Raw genomic sequence first — 17,257 nt, 5'->3', positions numbered from 1 at the left:
GAAGTGGCGCTGTGGCTCAAGTGGTAGAATGCTAGCCTTGAGCTGAAGAGCTGAGGGACAGCACCCAGGCCCAGAGTTCAGGCCCCACAACCAGGCCCCCCCACAAAAAAAGAAAGCCTGGCTAGATTCCACTGCACGCTGGAGCTATCTTTACTTCCCCCACCCACGCTGTCTAGACTTTAGTGCTGCAAGGCATACTTTCACACACACACACACACACACACACACACACACACACACACACACACACACACACACACACACACACACACACACACACACACACACACACACAGAGCAGAGTAGCTTGGCTTCATGTGGTGCCATGCCCCTAGCAGGTGTTATCAAGTACTTGTTGATGTGTGAACTCTACCCCCTTTACTCCTACAATCTGGCTCTGACACACCACTGTTTGCTTACCTGCCTCCCAAAATTCTGCAAGATTTAGTTGAAAATGAATCATCAATTTGACCTGTAGTCTCTTCAAAACTTTGACTTTGACCTTGAAACTGTGGTTCTGAAAACAAGTGAACCTTTGAAAAAGTAAGCAGAAACACACAAAATTATTCTCTGAAACATGCCCAAACTCAACTTTTGAAATGATAACCCAAACCTGACATGCTAATTCTTGTTACAATAAGCAGGTGTGAATTTTATATATCCTTTAAGTTTTTACTTCATCATTAATGATCAATTAGAAACATGGTGGCTGAGCCATGTAAGGAGATTTAGTTGAGACCTCAAAGGAAACCCAACAATAGAGGTGACTTTCTATAGCACACCCTGTTGTTAATAAGCTGTGAGGCGTTACGAAGCTTTCTTGTGGCCAAAACTAATTGTTCATCAGGTCTAACATGAACAATAAACTGTATTTTGGAACCATGTAATATAGTTTTCCTTCCTCTCCATGGAAGATACTTGCTGATTTATCAAAATCATATACAGGCCAATAAAGGCAGCTATGCTGATATTTGTGCCTTTATAATTATGGCTGTCTGAACACTTCCATTAAAAAAATCTACCTAACAAATGGAATACTCCAGATGATTTCAGAGTCAGCAACCAAAAGGCTTGAGTGAGACTATATAAAATGTCTGTCTAATGCAGACACAGCAAATCTGAAAACTAATGCTACTATTTATCATAATTAAGTCATTGCTTGGAATTTCTTAGTATACTAATGTAAACTCTGATTCAATGTTCTGATATAAAGTTTTGCTTTATATACAGTACTTGTATATACCTTATATACAGTACTTGGGTTAATGCTATCAATTAAGAATTAGAGCTTAATTTATCTTATTTTTATTTATTTATGTTTTGGTTGTAGGGCCTGAACTCTGGGCCTGGGCGCTGTCCCTCAGCTCTTCAGTTCAAGGCTAGCGCTCTACCACTTGAGCCATAGTGCCACTTCCGGCTTTTTTCTTTTTGCTTATGTGGTGCTGAGGAATCGAACCCAGGGCCTCAGGCATGCAAGGTAAGCACTCTACCACTGAGCCACCTTCCCAGCCCAATTTATCTTATTTTTAAAATGCAATTATCTTTTGGAACATAAAAATGGGTAAAACTAACAACTAAAATGTCCCAAATAATTAATACTTTACACATATGTGAATTCAGTTTTTTTAACAGGAGGCCTTAGATGATAAAATGCTGATTCTTATTTTTATTTATTTATTTTTGTTGTTGTTGTTGGTTATGGGACTTGAACTCAGGGCCTGGGCTCGGTCCCTGAGCTTTTTGCTCAAGGCTAGCACTCTACCACTTTGAGCCACAATGCTACTTCCAGTTTTCTAGTGGTTAACTGGAGAAAAGAGTCTCATGGTCTTTGCTGCCCAGTCTGGCTTTGAACCATGGACTCTCAGATCTCAGCTTCTTCAGTAGCAATGATTACAGATGTGAGTCACTGGCAGTGAGCTTACAGATTCCTTTTAAAAATTACCTGATTTCGTCTCCGTGGGCCAGCAAAAGAATCCTAAAATTAAAGAAAACAAAATGAATAGGGTATGTTGAAAAGTTTTTCTTCCATATCATTAGTAAGTTCTGCTAAGGATCACTTCAGAATATTTTCTGTAGCAATCAAGATTACATGAACCAGAAACACATAAAGGAAATCCTGGTTTCACTGTAGTATTCTCATATGAAAATTAACTCCTTACCAAACATATGGGCTGGACAGAAGAGATCTTACAATTTTTTCCTCCCCAGTCCTCAAAACTGGTGTAAAGACCTTTATCCAGAACATACTGCTCTCCTGTGAAGTCAGGATTTTCATATGCTACCCATCTAAAGAAACACAAACACTAGTTATGGCTCATATTTTACACATAACACCTATCACATCTGGCTGATGTGTATATATTTCATACAGAAATATCCATCCATTTACTAGTCAATACCATAATTTTCTGGCCTTGTTAACTATTAGGAACAGGCTGGATTTGTCTATATGATAAATCAAGGTGATAATGAGAAAAAGGATATTTTGCTTTATATGCTTTATTTGTGGGGTTTTTTTTGTTTTGTTTTGTTTTGGGTCCAGTTGCGGGGCCTGAACTCTGGGCCTGGGCGCTGTCCCTCAGCTCTTCAGCTCAAGGCTAGCGCTCTACCACTTGAGCCACAGCGCCACTTCCAGCTTTTTTCTTTTTGTTTATGGGGTGCTGAGGAATCGAACCCAGGGCCTCATGCATGCAAGGAAAGTGCTCTACCACTGAGCCACCTTCCCAGCCTCTTTTTTTGTGTTTTCATTCATCAGATCTTTATTCTTTGAGAAAATTCCAATGAGAATAATTCTCTGTGGGATTTTTTTTCCTTTCTACTTTAAGGAAATAAATTCGACTTTCAGAAATTGCCTAGTTCTTTTAAATTAAACAAGGAAGAATTCTTGTGTGTTATCAACACAAAGATTTAAAAGATCTTAACAGGAAGCTATATGTCTATTAAATATCAAATCACACTGCAGAACAAAAAAATGAAATGGCTGGCACCGGTGATTCACACCTGTAATCCTAGCTACTAAGGAAGCTGAGATCTGAGGATGGCAGTTCAAAGCCAGCCTGGGCAGGAAAGTCTGTGAGACTCTTTTTTTTTTGGGGGGGGGGGGGGGTCCAGTCGTGGGGCCTGAACTCTGGGCCTGGGCGCTGTCCCTCAGCTCTTCAGCTCAAGGCTAGCACTCTACCACTTGAGCCACAGAGCCACTTCCGGCTTTTTTCTTTTTGCTTATGTGGTGCTGAGGAATCGAACCCAGGCCTCAGGCATGCAAGGCAAGCGCTCTACCACTGAGCCACCTTCTCAGCCCCACTGTGAGACTCTTATCTCCAATAAACCACCAGAAAACCATAAGTGGTGCTATGGCTCAAGTAGTAGAGCGCTAGCCTTGAGCTGAAGAGCTGAGTGACAGTGCCCAGACCCAGAGTTCAAGCCCCACAACAGACAAAAAAAAAGTTAAATGCTAAAAAAAAAAAAATTGTTCCCAACAGTATTTCCCATATGACCCAATAACATAATAAACAAAATCAATCACAGAAATATCAGAAACAAAGACTTTTTGGAAAGTTTTCATTTGTCAACTTTTCAATGACCTACATTCAAAGAAGAAAATCAATGAAACCAACTTACACTATTGCTACCCAAAGGTAAAGTCTTTGAGGGGAAAAAACCTTTGATTCTGTTGCAGTGCAGAAATACCTAGGCTCTACTTGTACCAGTTTATTGCTGTACCAGCCCTCTCCCAACTGACAGGAATAATATCTGTCTATGTGGAACTTCCCCCAAATGCCTTCACATCTATCAAATCACATTTATCTTAAGGAGATACTGGCATGCTCATTTTATAGATGTGAAAACCTAAAGACATAAAAAGTGAACCTATTTGTTCATTCGATAAACGCTGGAAAGCCATTTGCCCTGTGCCAGGAATGACGAAGGTGAAAAATACCAACTGCCTGAAGTGGACAGATGGCTCAGAACCATCATAAGGAATAGTTGGTGCTTTTTCTAAGGTCTGGTGACAACCAGTTAGTGGCCATAACATGGCTGGGGCTGCAAAATTTAAAGGTCACCAAGCATTCTACTTTATGACCTGCCTCATAAAGTTCCCTTTCCTTTACTATTCTAGTAAACCACACCTAAGAGTCTATATCCTTCATAATTAAAAGACCCAATTTTACTATCTAGGTAGTTGATTAAACCAAAGCACAAGTATAGTCATTACCAGGAAATAAGCAGCCATCAAGGAGAAAAAGGGGAAGCTGGGTAAGATGGCCACACCTTTGCCTTCAGCTACTCAGAAGGCTAAAGGCAGGATTTTGGTTTGAGGCCAGTACAAGCAAAAATTCATGAGGCCTCTTTCTCATCTAACAGCTCAGTAGTGGCCTGTGCACATCATTCCAGCTGTGGTGGGACCTGTAGAATAGGAGGATTACAGTCCAAATATGCTCCTGGGCAAATAAACAGTGAAAAAAAAAAGCCACTGGAATGACTCAGCTTGTAGATTGCCTGACTACCAAGAGTAAAGGGCAGAATGCATACCCTACTACCCAAAATTTAAAACAAGGAAGCCAGGTGCTAGTGGCTTCACCTATATTCTTAGCTACTTTGTAAGTTGGGATCTGAGGATCATAGTTCAAGGACAGCCTAGGCAGTAAAGTCCATGAGAGCTGGTAAGGCTATTCAACAACATGGGCTACCTTTAGCGCTTTCTCCACACACAGCCTTCGGCTACCTTCACAACAATTATTAACAAAAGAATTAAGAATATAACAAAATCCAGGGATTCCAAACAAAAACAAAGATAGTAAGTTGTGACACAAAAGATTTCCCCCAACATCCAGGTAAGCCTGTCTAATTCACTGAGGCTGAAGCAGGAAAATAGCTTATTAAAATGTTTCCTAAGCTCATGCCTGAGTAGCTAGCTACTCAGGAGGCTGAGATCCGAGGATCGAGGTTTGAAGCGAGTCAGGCAGAAAAGTCCATAAGACCCTCCAACCACCAAAAAGCTAGAAGTTGAGCTGTGGCTCAAGCTTTGAGTGACAAAGCTCAGGGATGGCACCCAGGCTCTGAGTTCAAGCCCCAGTACTGGCACACACACATATGCAAAAAGATGTTTTCTATAGAAAGTAGCAATGTTCTTTCTGGGCACAGCACTGAGTGAATGAGGAGCAGGAGGAGAGGAGGATGAACCCCAAATGCCTGGATGTGAGAGTCTGCCCTATCTATGGTGCAGAGTTGACATATAATTAGGAATCTTAAAAACATACCTGGCTGGGCATGTTCACATGGATTCTGTGCACATAAATCCATACTTCTCTGCTTAAAGGTGAATGAGGGGAAGGGAGAGAGGCAAGGACAAGTGTTAACAGGTCCCATCTCGGCCTCCTGAAGTAACTGTACATATAATAAAGGCAGCGGGGCAAACCTGCCCTTCTGGGGAAGGCTGAAGGAGAAAGAACTGCAAACAACAGCCCTTTTGCTTTTTATCTGAGCTCAAGAAATACTTCACTTTACCTTTTTGTTTTTAAAGCAGTTGCCCAGTTTGCACTATATGAGCTGGAGTAGAGCACAGAACTAGACACTGATGAGAAGCAGAACTGTAACAGGAGTCTGACACTCCAGGAAGAAATGGAATGCAGGCCCCCAAATCTTCAATTGTTTCCTGAGCTTCCTTCAAGGCTGTTGCTGCTGGAGAGCTAATAATGAGTTTGCCACCTGGAAAATTTAGTACCCAGGTGATATTGAGTCTCCTGGGAGATACTTTCACAGAGCAAGAATTTCAAGAGGTTTTTTTGGTCGTCTTTGATTTTTCTGTTTGTTTTCCTAACAGGGCTTGGTGGCAAATGCCTATAATCCTAGCACTCAGGTGCATGAAGCAGGAGAATAGAGACTTCTAGGCCAGTCTGGGGTACAAAGTGAGATCCTGTCTCCAAAAGCAAAACACCACAACAAAGTAAGAGTTTTCTGACTTTGACTGCCATGCTAAAAAATAAACAACATAGCATCTTAGATGCTTATTTACTAGTAATATTAAAGCCATTTAAATGAAACAATTTTCCTTTGAAACTTAAAAATGAATAAGCTAGGGTGTTCAAGTGGTAGAGTGCTTGCCCTAATTCAATACTCATTACTGGAAAAAGAAAAAAAAAGTTAGTTTTCCTCCTTATCTTGGTGCATCTTAACCTTCCCTCCTCCAAAAGTCTTATCTGCATCTAGACTAAAAATTTGTCTCTCTGCTGTGCATTTCTAAAACGTTTTAACTTCTTCTTTTTTTTTTTTTGGTCAGTCATGGGGCTTGAACTCTGGGCCTGGGCGCTGTCCCTCAGCTCTTCAGCTCAAGGAGAGCGCTCTATCATTTGAGCTACCACCCACTTCTAGTTTTCTGGTGGTTTATTGGAGATAGGAGTCTCACTGTCTTCCTGCCTGGGCTGGCTTTGAACCGAGATCCTCAGATCTCAGCCTCCTGAGTAGCTAGGATTACATGCGTGAGCCACCAATACCCAGCTAACTTCTTCTTTTTTTTGTAGCAATAATTATTTGTGGTTTGCGTAAACAGCGTAACGTCTCCGAAGACATAATATGATGCTTTGCATACACAATAAATATTTATCAAAATGGCAAACTAAAATGAGGGAAATGAGGAAGCAGCTGATCTGGTAACACAGAAGGCCTTCTGCAAACAGAATTTAAAGGAAGTGTGAACCTGTATGTGTGCCTCCTTCAACTTCCCCCCAATACCAAAACTCAGCTGCTACAATCAGAAAAAAAAAAAAAAAGAATGTCTAAGCCAGGAAATACAACTGGGAATGCTAAAAACAAAAACAGAAAAGCAATATGTTGTAATGGAAATTGATTTCAAGTAAGCAGGGTCTGGGGAGTAAAGAAAGGACTGGTTCAACTCAGTAACACTACCTGTCCCAACAGCGCAATCTATACCAATGTCTACCCAGCATCCTTTGTGGCCACTTTGCCAGAGTAGATAGATGACTGGCCTATGACTCATAGAACCAGCACACCTGGTGAGGATCAAATGCACAACTCTTTCACCAGTCACTGAAATTTCCTGTTAAATAATTAGCTGTAAAGGTAGAGCCACTGTACCATTTCAAATGCCTACTGCCATACATCTCATTTCAGATGAAATGGAGACAGCCAACTATGATCTACCATACCATGGCTTCAGAACAGGACCTTAATAAAAGGCATTTTAAGTCTGGAAGACCCAGATGAGACCGCTGTCATTCTGGCAAGATGGCACCACAAGCAAGAGCCTACACAAGATGTGCTGACTAACAACAGAAAGATACTTCATTGAGGCCTACCTCACATAAACACAAAATACAACAGGGTTGAGGCTGGACTGATTCAAATAAGCCTGTGTCCCTCAGTAACACATGAAACAACTAACATCAACCACTTTCAACAGAACCAATGTCATTTTCCCCCCATTTATCCAGAAGAAACTTCTCATATCGGAAAATAAACCAGACATCAGCTGGACCATGACAATGATCATGCAGTTCCCACTGTAGACACTGGCTGTTAGGCCACATGGGATCTACCTGCCCTCCTTATGGTCCTGGGACCAACCTGGGATGGCACATCTCCCAGGCACAGCCAGTGCCTGGGTTCAGGTATGCTCATGTGATTTTCACCTAGGCAGCAGGTCTAACCTAGAACTTATGAAGCAAAGAGCACTCTTTCTACCGCAATGCAATGAGGTGGGAGAGCAAAAATTCAGGGTAAACATAGACCACCAGATGGAAGGGGACAGCCTAAGGTTAAACCAACATGAAAGAAGCTCAGGCAAGACACAGCAACTAAGTTCTGAGGACTCTGAAATAAAATCTTCTCCAAGACAATTCACTTCCTAAGCCAATGAGTTCCATTGTTATCACTTGCTCCAATTAAGATTGGCTCATAGCCACTTATATTCCCGAGAGTTATCTCTCTCATTGGTCCTCTTACAATAAAAACTTGCTTTGCTAGACTGGGAAGATAGCTTAGTGGTAGAGTGCTTGCCAAGCATCCATGAAGCCCTGGGTTCCATTCCTCAGGACCACATAAACAGAACAAGCTGGAAGTGACACTGTGACTCAAGTCATAGTGTTAGCCTTGAGCAAAGGAAGCTCAGGGACAGTGCCAACACTCTGAGTTCAGGCCCCCGGACTGCCAAAACAACAACAACAACAACAAAGCAAAAAAACAACAAACTTGCTTTGCCATTAACAAAACATTGGGCTGGGTATGGTGGCACACATCTATAATCCCAGCACTCAGGAGGCTGAGGCAGGATGATCATGAGTTTGAGACCAACTTGAACTACATAGGCAGACTCTATCTCAAAACATACATACATCACACAGGTAGTACCACCTCCTTGTACAGACCTATAAATGCAATAAACCACTGAGCTGTTAACTCCAGGGAAACTGAAATAATGATTTTATTGTGTGTATTTGATTATGTTAAAATAACAATGAGAAACACACTGGAGCAGGTGGAGGACCACAGGAAAATTTAGTGAGATTTTGTTCCAGCCTCAGGTTTTAACGTTAGAGGACTGTTATCTCATAAGATATTCAGGATCTTTTTATAATGAATGACACAGGAAGTGGATCTGTAGATTTCTGTCATGATACTCGAAAGCCTACTTCAGTGTTCTATTACATGAAAAGAAAAGATTATATGAGAAATATTTGTGAAGCAACATGACAGTAAGTATTAAACGGCAGAATTGGTGTTTAGCTGGCGAGATAGCTATCTGCTAAGTGCCCACTCTGTGTTACATACTCTACTAGTTTACCCCAAATCAAGACAAAAACCAAGTTCAGGATCAGGACTGGAGGATTTCACTTACACTCCACTCAGCACATGAATAGACTGGGTCTTCACGCCATATCCAGTGTCCTTTAAATTAGCCACAATTCCTAACACGTCAATACTGGAACCTTTGGAGCCGAAGTTTTTTTCACTGTACATGATCATATGTGCATTTGAAAAATCCTATTAAGAAAAAAAATCAAAATTCAAAGGGGAGTCATTTATCACCAAAGAGACTGAGTCCTAACCATTAGCTTTTCTTTAACTTACACCTAATATAGGTCGCAAAGACTGAAGTTCTCCATTGTAACCGCCCCAGTCTTTCCAGTCCTTGTATTCTCCTTCTTCTAGTAAATACTGGTGACCAGTAAAGCCAGGCTTCTCATAAGCTACCCAACTGCAAAGAAAGAGCAGCACAGAGTCATGGTTTGCACTTCTCTTGTGCACAGCAGGGTCATGACAAATATCAATAGCTATGAAGCTAGTCATAAACTTGTCTTGTTACTGGAATTCTCTAAAGTTTAGGAAAACAGTACATAAAAAAACGAACTAAGGGCTGGGAAGGTGGCTCAGTGGTAGAGCGCTTGTCTTGCATGCATGAGGCCCTGGGTTCAATTCCTCAGCACCACATAAGCAAAAAGAAAAAAGCCGGAAGTGGTGCTGTGGCTCAAGTGGTAGAGCGCTAGCCTTGAGCTGAAGAGCTGAGGGACAGCGCCCAGGCCCAGAGTTCAGGCCCCATGACTGGACCCAAAAACAAACAAAGCTAAGAAATATACACCTGGACTGATGGCATGGGTCAAGTGGTAAAGAATCTGCCTAGCAAGTGGAAGGCTGTCAGTTCACACTCTAGTACTGCTAGAAAAACAAAAACAAAGCCAGGTGCTGGTGGCTCACACTTGTAATCCTATCTACTCAGGAAACTCAGATCTGAAGATTGTGGTTCAAAGCCAGCCTGGATAAATAAATCCAAGATACTCAGATCTCTAATTAACCAACAAAAAGCCAGAAGAAGTTAACATTATCCCCACCTCTGGTCCTCAGCTCCACCTACACCTGAGCTCCTCCCTGCCCTAGAGTTCCGGCCATACAGCTGGCCACTCCCTCTCAGCCCGGATCTACCTGTGCGTATACCTGCCTCACTACCAGCCCCAGACCTACCTGCCACCTGGATAGGGGCAGACGCCATGGGCTCCCTCTTCCTGGGGAAATTTCACCTCTGTAATAAACCTTATAATAATCTTTCTCCTGTGCCTCCCTGCCTCTGCGTGGTCCCTTGGGATGGCCATGAAGGATTCTAACAGTAGAGGCATAGCCCAAGTGGTAGACAGAGCGCTAACCTTCAGCAAAAAAAGCTAAGGGACAGCACCCAAGCTTCGTGTATAAGCCCTAGTACTAGCAAAAACAAAAGAAAAGAAAAAAACAGAAGAGAGATGAAAGAGAGAATGGCACAGAGAGACAGAGAGAGTGAGAGGGAGGGAAGGAGGTAGATAGGTAAGGAAAAGGGGAAAAAGGGAAAAAAAATAAATCTACTATACCTTAGAATCAGGAATGTTATTTTGGGGAAAAGAGGTCATTTATTACTTTATCAAGGATAAATGAGAAATCCTTACCAGTTACTTCTCTACTTACATGCCTCTTAAAACTTTCATAGATCCCACTGATGTAAAAGGTAAATGACCATTTCCTGTTGTTTTTTCTGGTTCGCCTTCTTCTGTGATAAAACTACACATTTCTGTTTCTAGCTCCATACATTTTCCTTCAAACAAAGGCTTTTCATAAATGACTACCTACAACAGAAATAAGATATTTCAGTAGCATGTAAGAAGTTAACTATCTCAGCAGCTGAAATAAGTTAGCCATTTCAAGCAGAAACATCTAGAACACAAATTCTCTGTATTTTCAATATAGACCATTTCCATTTTGACTATATTTTCTATATAAATTTTTATTTTCAATATAATTTTAATGACATAATTTTCAATTAAATAAGTAACAACAACTAATAACAAATAATAACTTAAAATAACTTATTGAGCTTTTTCCCTGCCCAGATGTTGAACAGTCGGTTCAAAAGATAGTTGGTTTTATAGTTTGTTTTGGGCCAGTCCTGAGGCTTGAACTCAGGGATTGGGTGCTATCTCTGAGCTTGTTTGCTTAATGTTTACACACTACCACTTGAGCAACAACTCCATTTCTGGCTTCTTAGTGTGTAACTGGAGATGAGTTTCAAGGACTTTCCTGCCCAGGCTGACTTTGAACCATGATCCTTAGAGTTCAGCCTCCCAAGTAGCTAGGATTACTGGCATAAGCTATGGGCACCTGGCTCTATTTTCCTTAGTAACGATTTTTTGTTTAAAGTTGGGAACTGATATTTAGTACACTGCTTAGATGAAACTAAAGAAGCCAGCCTAGGCAGACAAATCCAAGAGACTCCCACAGACAACTACATAAGCAACAAACATGGCATAAGTTGAGAGAATATCAATAGCAGAAAGAATTATTTTGGAGTAGGAAAAATGTGTCTTGAAGGAGTTTCTTCTTGGCTATGGGCAAGCAGTGACAGACCTATGCAATTAGCAAATACAGCCAGAAATAATAAACTCAATGGAACAATGAGCCTTGAGGGGTGTGGCTCCATATCCTGTTAAATGATACCAAATGTCCCAGGATCTTCTACCAGCCTGTGGATGCGTGCGGAACTGAGGCCTGCCTCCTCTGGGTGTATCAGAGTGGGTTGGAAATTGGTGTACGCACAAGTCACATGAGATGGAAGAGGAATAAAACCACACACACATGTGCACACACAACAAACACACTTACCTTTGGATCTGTAGGGAATTCAACTTTACGGCCACCCTGGGGGAAAAAAATAACATAGGAAGAAAACTGATTTTTCATTGCTGCATTACCATTTATGTTACCCACACCGTTGAACCATTCATTTACATAAGATGATGCTAAAGTTACCAGTAATGGAGATGAAGACATGAGAAACACAGCCTAGACAGACTCAGACAGGATATATAGGCTGAATGTGTATGGGAGATTTTTTTTTTCAACTTAGAAAATTTCTCATTAACCAATCTGTATTTTTCATTTGCTTGCCCAACAATCATAGATCTGGCCACCTGTGAACCTAAATCCTCATCAGCAGCCACCATTATCTATGGTTTATTCTGCCCCAGGCAGGTCCTTAAACAGCAAGGGCATTAGCTAGCTAAGCTACCTCCACCTCTCCCCACAGTTCCTCTACTAGCCAGCCTCCCCCACCTGCATTTCCTGCCTGGCTCTAAGAGCCTGGCCTATAAAACTGCTTAAGTTCACACATGCAATCTGGAGGATGGAGAAATAATATGATATAAACTATTAGATAGCACTTAAAACATCCCAAAGGAGGGTGTGGGGGAGGTTGTTATACTTTTATAATTAAAACAGACTAAAAATAAAGAAAAGGTTAAAATAGTACACAGGCCAAGTTAAAAGTCAGCAGTGGGAAAAGTCAGGACCTCTCTCACCAATATACCTTTAACAGCTTTGAAAAACTGCTGTTCAGGATGTTCAAAAGCACCTAATGAGCTGTGATAATGAAGGGTTGGGTCTGGTTTTGCTCAGCAGACCAGAGCTTATAGAACCAAATAAATACCCCTTTAAAAGGAACCCTTTTCAGAAAGTATACATTCACAGGTTGAAAATGATTCTTGTATCTGTTTTCAAAACCCCATCCTACATTCACATAAGTAGAAATTAAAATTTAAAAACCTGAAATATTTGCAAGAAACATTCAGATGTTTAAACAAATGCTTTGGCAGGAGATTAAAAAGTTACTTTTCTAGCTGGAGCCAGTGGCTCACACCCACAATCCTAGATACTCAGAGGCCTGAGATTTAAGGATTCTGGTTCAAAACCAGCCTGGACAAAAAAGTCTATGGGACTCTTTTCTCCAATTAACCACCAAAAAGCCAGAATTGGACCTGTGGCTCAAGTGGTAGAGTGCCAGCCTTGAGTGGAAAAGCTAAGGGATAGCACCCACGCACTGAGTTAAGCTAAAAAAATTATCTTCCTAACTTTCTTGTTTTTGGTTGTGGGGCTTAAACTCCACTTCCAGCTTTTTCTGTTTATGTGGTGCTGAGGAATCGAACCCAGGACCTCATGCATGCAAGGCAAGCATTCTACCACTGAGCCACCTTCCCAGCCCCTATCTTCCTAACTTTCTAATTTGTCTTACACGAGTTCTGAAGACAACTGCAGTGTGGAATTTCACGAACATGTATAATGCAAGTATCTAGTGAGAACCTACTATAGGTGCACATGTGCAGTGTCCATAAGACATAAGACAGAGGTGGCCTTGCTCCTCTCGAAGCCTGTAGAAAGGCAGAAGAGATGAAGACCGAGGCAAATACAACAAATCCAGGTGGAGGAAGCAGGATGCTCCTTCTAGAAGGGCAAATACTTGAGGGAAGTATGTGGACCTCTAGCCCCCATAGCTACCAGTGAGCCAGCCTCCTGTCACTACATTGGGACATCCGGAGAACTAAAGTTTCCATTATTTCTGGGCGGGTAAAGGACCTGTAGACTTCATAGGAATTATCAAAGAGCATCTGCCTTCAAGAACACAAAATTCAGCCAGGCGCCGGTAGCTCACGCCTGTAATCCTAGCTACTCAGGAGGCTGAGATCTGAGGATCGTGGTTCAAAGCCAGCCCGGGCAGGAGAGACCGTGAGACTCCTATCTCCAATAAACCACTAGAAAACCGGAAGTGGCGCTGTAGCTCAAGTGGTAGAGCGCTTGCCTTGAGCTGAAGATCTGAGGGACAAGCACCAGGCCCAGAGTTCAAGCCCCATGACCGACAAAAAAAAAAAAGAACACAAAATTCATCTTCACCATTTTCAGAGGCCGCATGGATCCAATGTACGCTTCTTCCGTATCCCAGAAGGATAAGTCAGGGTATTCGCCAGGCTCGAGGATGAAAGGAACACCTTGAAACCCAGGTTCTTCGTAAATCAGCCATCTAAATAACCACCAAGGGAAGGCAGAAGCAGATAGCTCAGCATTGGTGTCAGCTACGGGAACCCCTTGACAGGAAGGAATGCAACAGGAGAGGATGTGGGACAGCAGCTAGGTGTTGGAGGAACAAGCATGCCGTCCTCTTCCTTTTCAGCTTTCCTCCTTGGCTTACTTTGCCTGCTCCTAAGGGAAAACTTCCTGTTTCCTCCACATAATAAATGTAGTTTGCTTTTTACAGTGTATTTACTCCGGGAGGCCAGAGAGGGAAATCTCAGGCCTGGTTTTAACACCTCATTTGTAACCGAACACAAGTGTTCCACCCTAATCATTTTTCACGGCATCAAAAGCTCGTAAGGCATGCCACCCATGATTTTATCTAATCCGCACAACAATGCTGCAAGGAGGTCAAGGAAAAAGTTTTTACAGAGAGGTTAAGTCCACTCCTCAGGCCACATAGCAGTAAGTGCCCTAGGCTGGGCCACCCAGCCGGATTCCAGAACCCAACTCCCAGGTTCCCTGGTCCTGGTTCATGGGTTTTTCTCAGTACAGGGAGTAGACTCAACAACTTACTCTTTTCATAATTACTTAGGATCAGGCTGTGAGCATTACTCAAGTGCACAGTGGTATTCTTAGGAGCTTGAAAGGCCTACAGCGGTCCCAGGGCTGCAAAGCTTTTCCGGTTCTTGGTTCTGATTTTAATGGCTTTGCAGAGCCCCACCCATCTATCAGGTGAGTCAGCTGTCACTTTTGCTTTGGTCAGGGAATGGCAGCCTCACCCGCCTCTCTGGTGCTCTGGGAAGGAGAGGCTGCTGAAGAGGTGATGTATGTAAGACAGAAGTTTGAGGACATAAAAACACACAGACTCAACAACCACTTACACTTGACACTTTTTTATTCTGGCTAAAATGCTAGTTGTGATACTTCACCATGTTGCTACTCCCCCCCCCACCCCCCCTCTGTTCCCTCCACCACCACCAAACACAGGATAGTTCCAAATAAAATCCTTCACCAGCAAACAAGCCTGAGCTCCACTTCTTGCTTTTTCTCCTATTCCTAATTTTGGCACAAGGCACATTTTTATTTTTATTTTTTGTCAGTCCTGGGGCTTGAACTCAGGGCCTAGACACTGACCCTGAGCTTCTTTTGCTCAAGGCTAGCGCTCTACCACTTGAGCCACAAAGCCATTTGGCTTTTCTATTGATGTGTACTGAGGAATTGAACCCAGGGCTTCATGCATGCTAGCAAGCACTCTATCACCAAGCCACATTCCCATCCAAAAGACACATTTTCAGTGCTAGTTTTTATTAAAGATTCCCCTGGATAAATCAGCAATTACTTTAGACTAAACAAAAGGGTTTATCACCAAAATCCTACTGCAGTTAGACAATGGCATGTAAAGAATGCTGAGAAGCTGGATGTGGTGCATAGTGAGACTCACAGCTCACACTCGGTGAGAAATCTGAACAGTGAGCTGGTGGAATACAAAAGATGCGAGGAGGCAAGAAAGAGAGGCATCTATTGCTTTAGATGATGGTTCCACTTGTGAAAATTAATTCAGCTTAGACACTTCAGATTTGCCGTGGACCTTTTTGTACAAATGATATATTTCAGGACAATTTAACTGAAGGGAAAAAAGTGGTTTGTCTTTTAAATATCCTCATAACCACAAGAAAACAGTAGGAAGGGAGCACTTTAAAGTTGCTAATGCTGGACTGGAAATGGGGCTTATGGTAGCGTGCTTGCCTAGCATGCATGAAGCCCTGGGTTCAATTCATGAGTACTACAAAAATAATAATAAAAAAATTATAAAAAACACAAAATTGCTAATATTTAAAGACAGTTAAGGATACATGATACATTTTTGGAGCTCAGAGCATCACAGCCTACTCTGTGCCCTAAAGTTCTGGAATAAGTTCATTTTCAGCTAACAAAGGCCTCAGAGTCTGACTTGGCCAAAGGAACGGACTTAATCTTTTACAACAGGAGGCGTGGCTCATGACCAAGGCACTGAGGGTCTGAAAGGAAGCTTTCCTAAGGGACTTTTCTTTAGGCCTTCTATAGAGTTGGAGTCCTGGATGGATTTATTTGATACTAAAATTTCACTTTCCTTGAAGTTATGCTAATCACCTAACATCGGGAGGAGGAAGGCAAATTGGGGCAGAGAAGATTTACAAAAAACTGAACATACAAACTGGTATACTCTGAAAGGACTATCATAGTACTACATATGCATATATAAAAATAGAATAATGAAGACTGTTAGCATTGTTCCTAAAAGGTGGGGAGAGATAAGAAAGAATAATAAAGTCAAGCCCCATGGCCAACAACAAAAAAAGAGTAATAAAGGAATGAATTCGATCCACGTACATTATATACATGCATAAAAATATCACAATGAAGCACTTTTGTACAATTAATATGCACTAAGAAGATAACTGATAACTCTTTTTTTTTTTTTTTTTTGGTCCGGTTGTGGGGCCTGAACTCTGGGCCTGGGCGCTGTCCCTCAGCTCTTCAGCTCAAAGCTAGCGCTCTACCACTTGAGCCACAGCGCCACTTCCGGCTTTTTTCTTTTTGCTTATGTGGTGCCGAGGAATCGAACCCAGGGCCTCAGGCATGCAAGGCAAGCACTCTACCACTGAGCCACCTTCCCAGCCCAACTGATAACTCTTTATGTGTTTTGTGCCAGTACTGGGTCTTGAACTCACACTTGGCTTTTTCAGTCAAGGCTGGTATTCTGCCACTTGAGCCATACCTCCATTCCACATTTTTTTTGCCAGTCCTGGGGCTTGAACTCAGAACCTGGGCACTGTTCCTGAGTTTTTTTTGTTGTTGTTGTTGGTCATGGGGCTTGAACTCTGGGCCTGGGCGCTGTCCCTGTGCTCTTCAGCTCAAGGTGAGCACTCTACCACTTTAGCCACAGAGCCACTTCCGGTTTTCTGGGTTTATTGGAGATAAGTCTCATGGACTTTTTTGCCCACACTGGCTTTGAACAGCGATCCTCAGATCTCAGCCTCCTCAGTAGCTAGGATTACAGGCGTGAGCCACCGACGCTCGGCTGTCCCTGAGCTTTTGCTCAAGGTTAGCACTCTACCACTTGAGCCTCAGCATCACTTTTGGCCTTTCTGTTTATGTGGTACTAAGGAATTGAACTCAAAGCTTCATGCATGCTTAGCAAGCACTCTACCACTAAGCCACATTCCTAGCCCTCCACACTTTTATTTGGTGCCAATCCTAGTCTTTAACTGGGCCAGGGCACTGTCTCTATGCTTTTTTGCTCAAGGCAAATGCTCTATCCCTTGAGCCACAGCTCCACTTCTGGCTTTTGGGACGGTTAACAGGAGATAAGAGTCTCACAGATTTTTCTGACTGGGTTTTTCCTGCCTGAGCTGGCTTTGAACTGCGACCCCCAAATCTCAGCCTCCTGAATAGCTACAAT

At 42.3% G+C, this 17,257-nt stretch overlaps 1 protein-coding gene across 1 annotated transcript in view; it reads right to left on the bottom strand.

The window, feature by feature from the left end:
* The window catches only part of Crybg1 (crystallin beta-gamma domain containing 1), a 194,492-nt gene that overhangs the window by 14,996 nt on the left and 162,239 nt on the right, over positions 1-17,257 (bottom strand). Inside the window, exons 9-16 of the mRNA XM_042684717.1 lie at positions 13,696-13,822; positions 11,635-11,670; positions 10,444-10,601; positions 9,085-9,211; positions 8,852-8,997; positions 2,160-2,286; positions 1,943-1,975; positions 421-533 (exon numbers count right to left, since the gene is read on the bottom strand). Of these exons, the coding sequence (XP_042540651.1) occupies positions 421-533; positions 1,943-1,975; positions 2,160-2,286; positions 8,852-8,997; positions 9,085-9,211; positions 10,444-10,601; positions 11,635-11,670; positions 13,696-13,822 (867 nt within the window). The remainder of the gene's footprint in view (positions 1-420; positions 534-1,942; positions 1,976-2,159; positions 2,287-8,851; positions 8,998-9,084; positions 9,212-10,443; positions 10,602-11,634; positions 11,671-13,695; positions 13,823-17,257) is intronic.

The sequence above is a fragment of the Dipodomys spectabilis genome, unplaced genomic scaffold (assembly GCF_019054845.1).
Source record: "Dipodomys spectabilis isolate Male_0828 unplaced genomic scaffold, ASM1905484v1 ptg000001l, whole genome shotgun sequence".
In the NCBI taxonomy this organism is placed as follows: Eukaryota; Metazoa; Chordata; class Mammalia; order Rodentia; family Heteromyidae; genus Dipodomys; species Dipodomys spectabilis.
The sequence above is the reverse complement of the archived record's forward strand: the minus strand, read 5'-3'. Positions and strand labels throughout refer to the sequence as shown.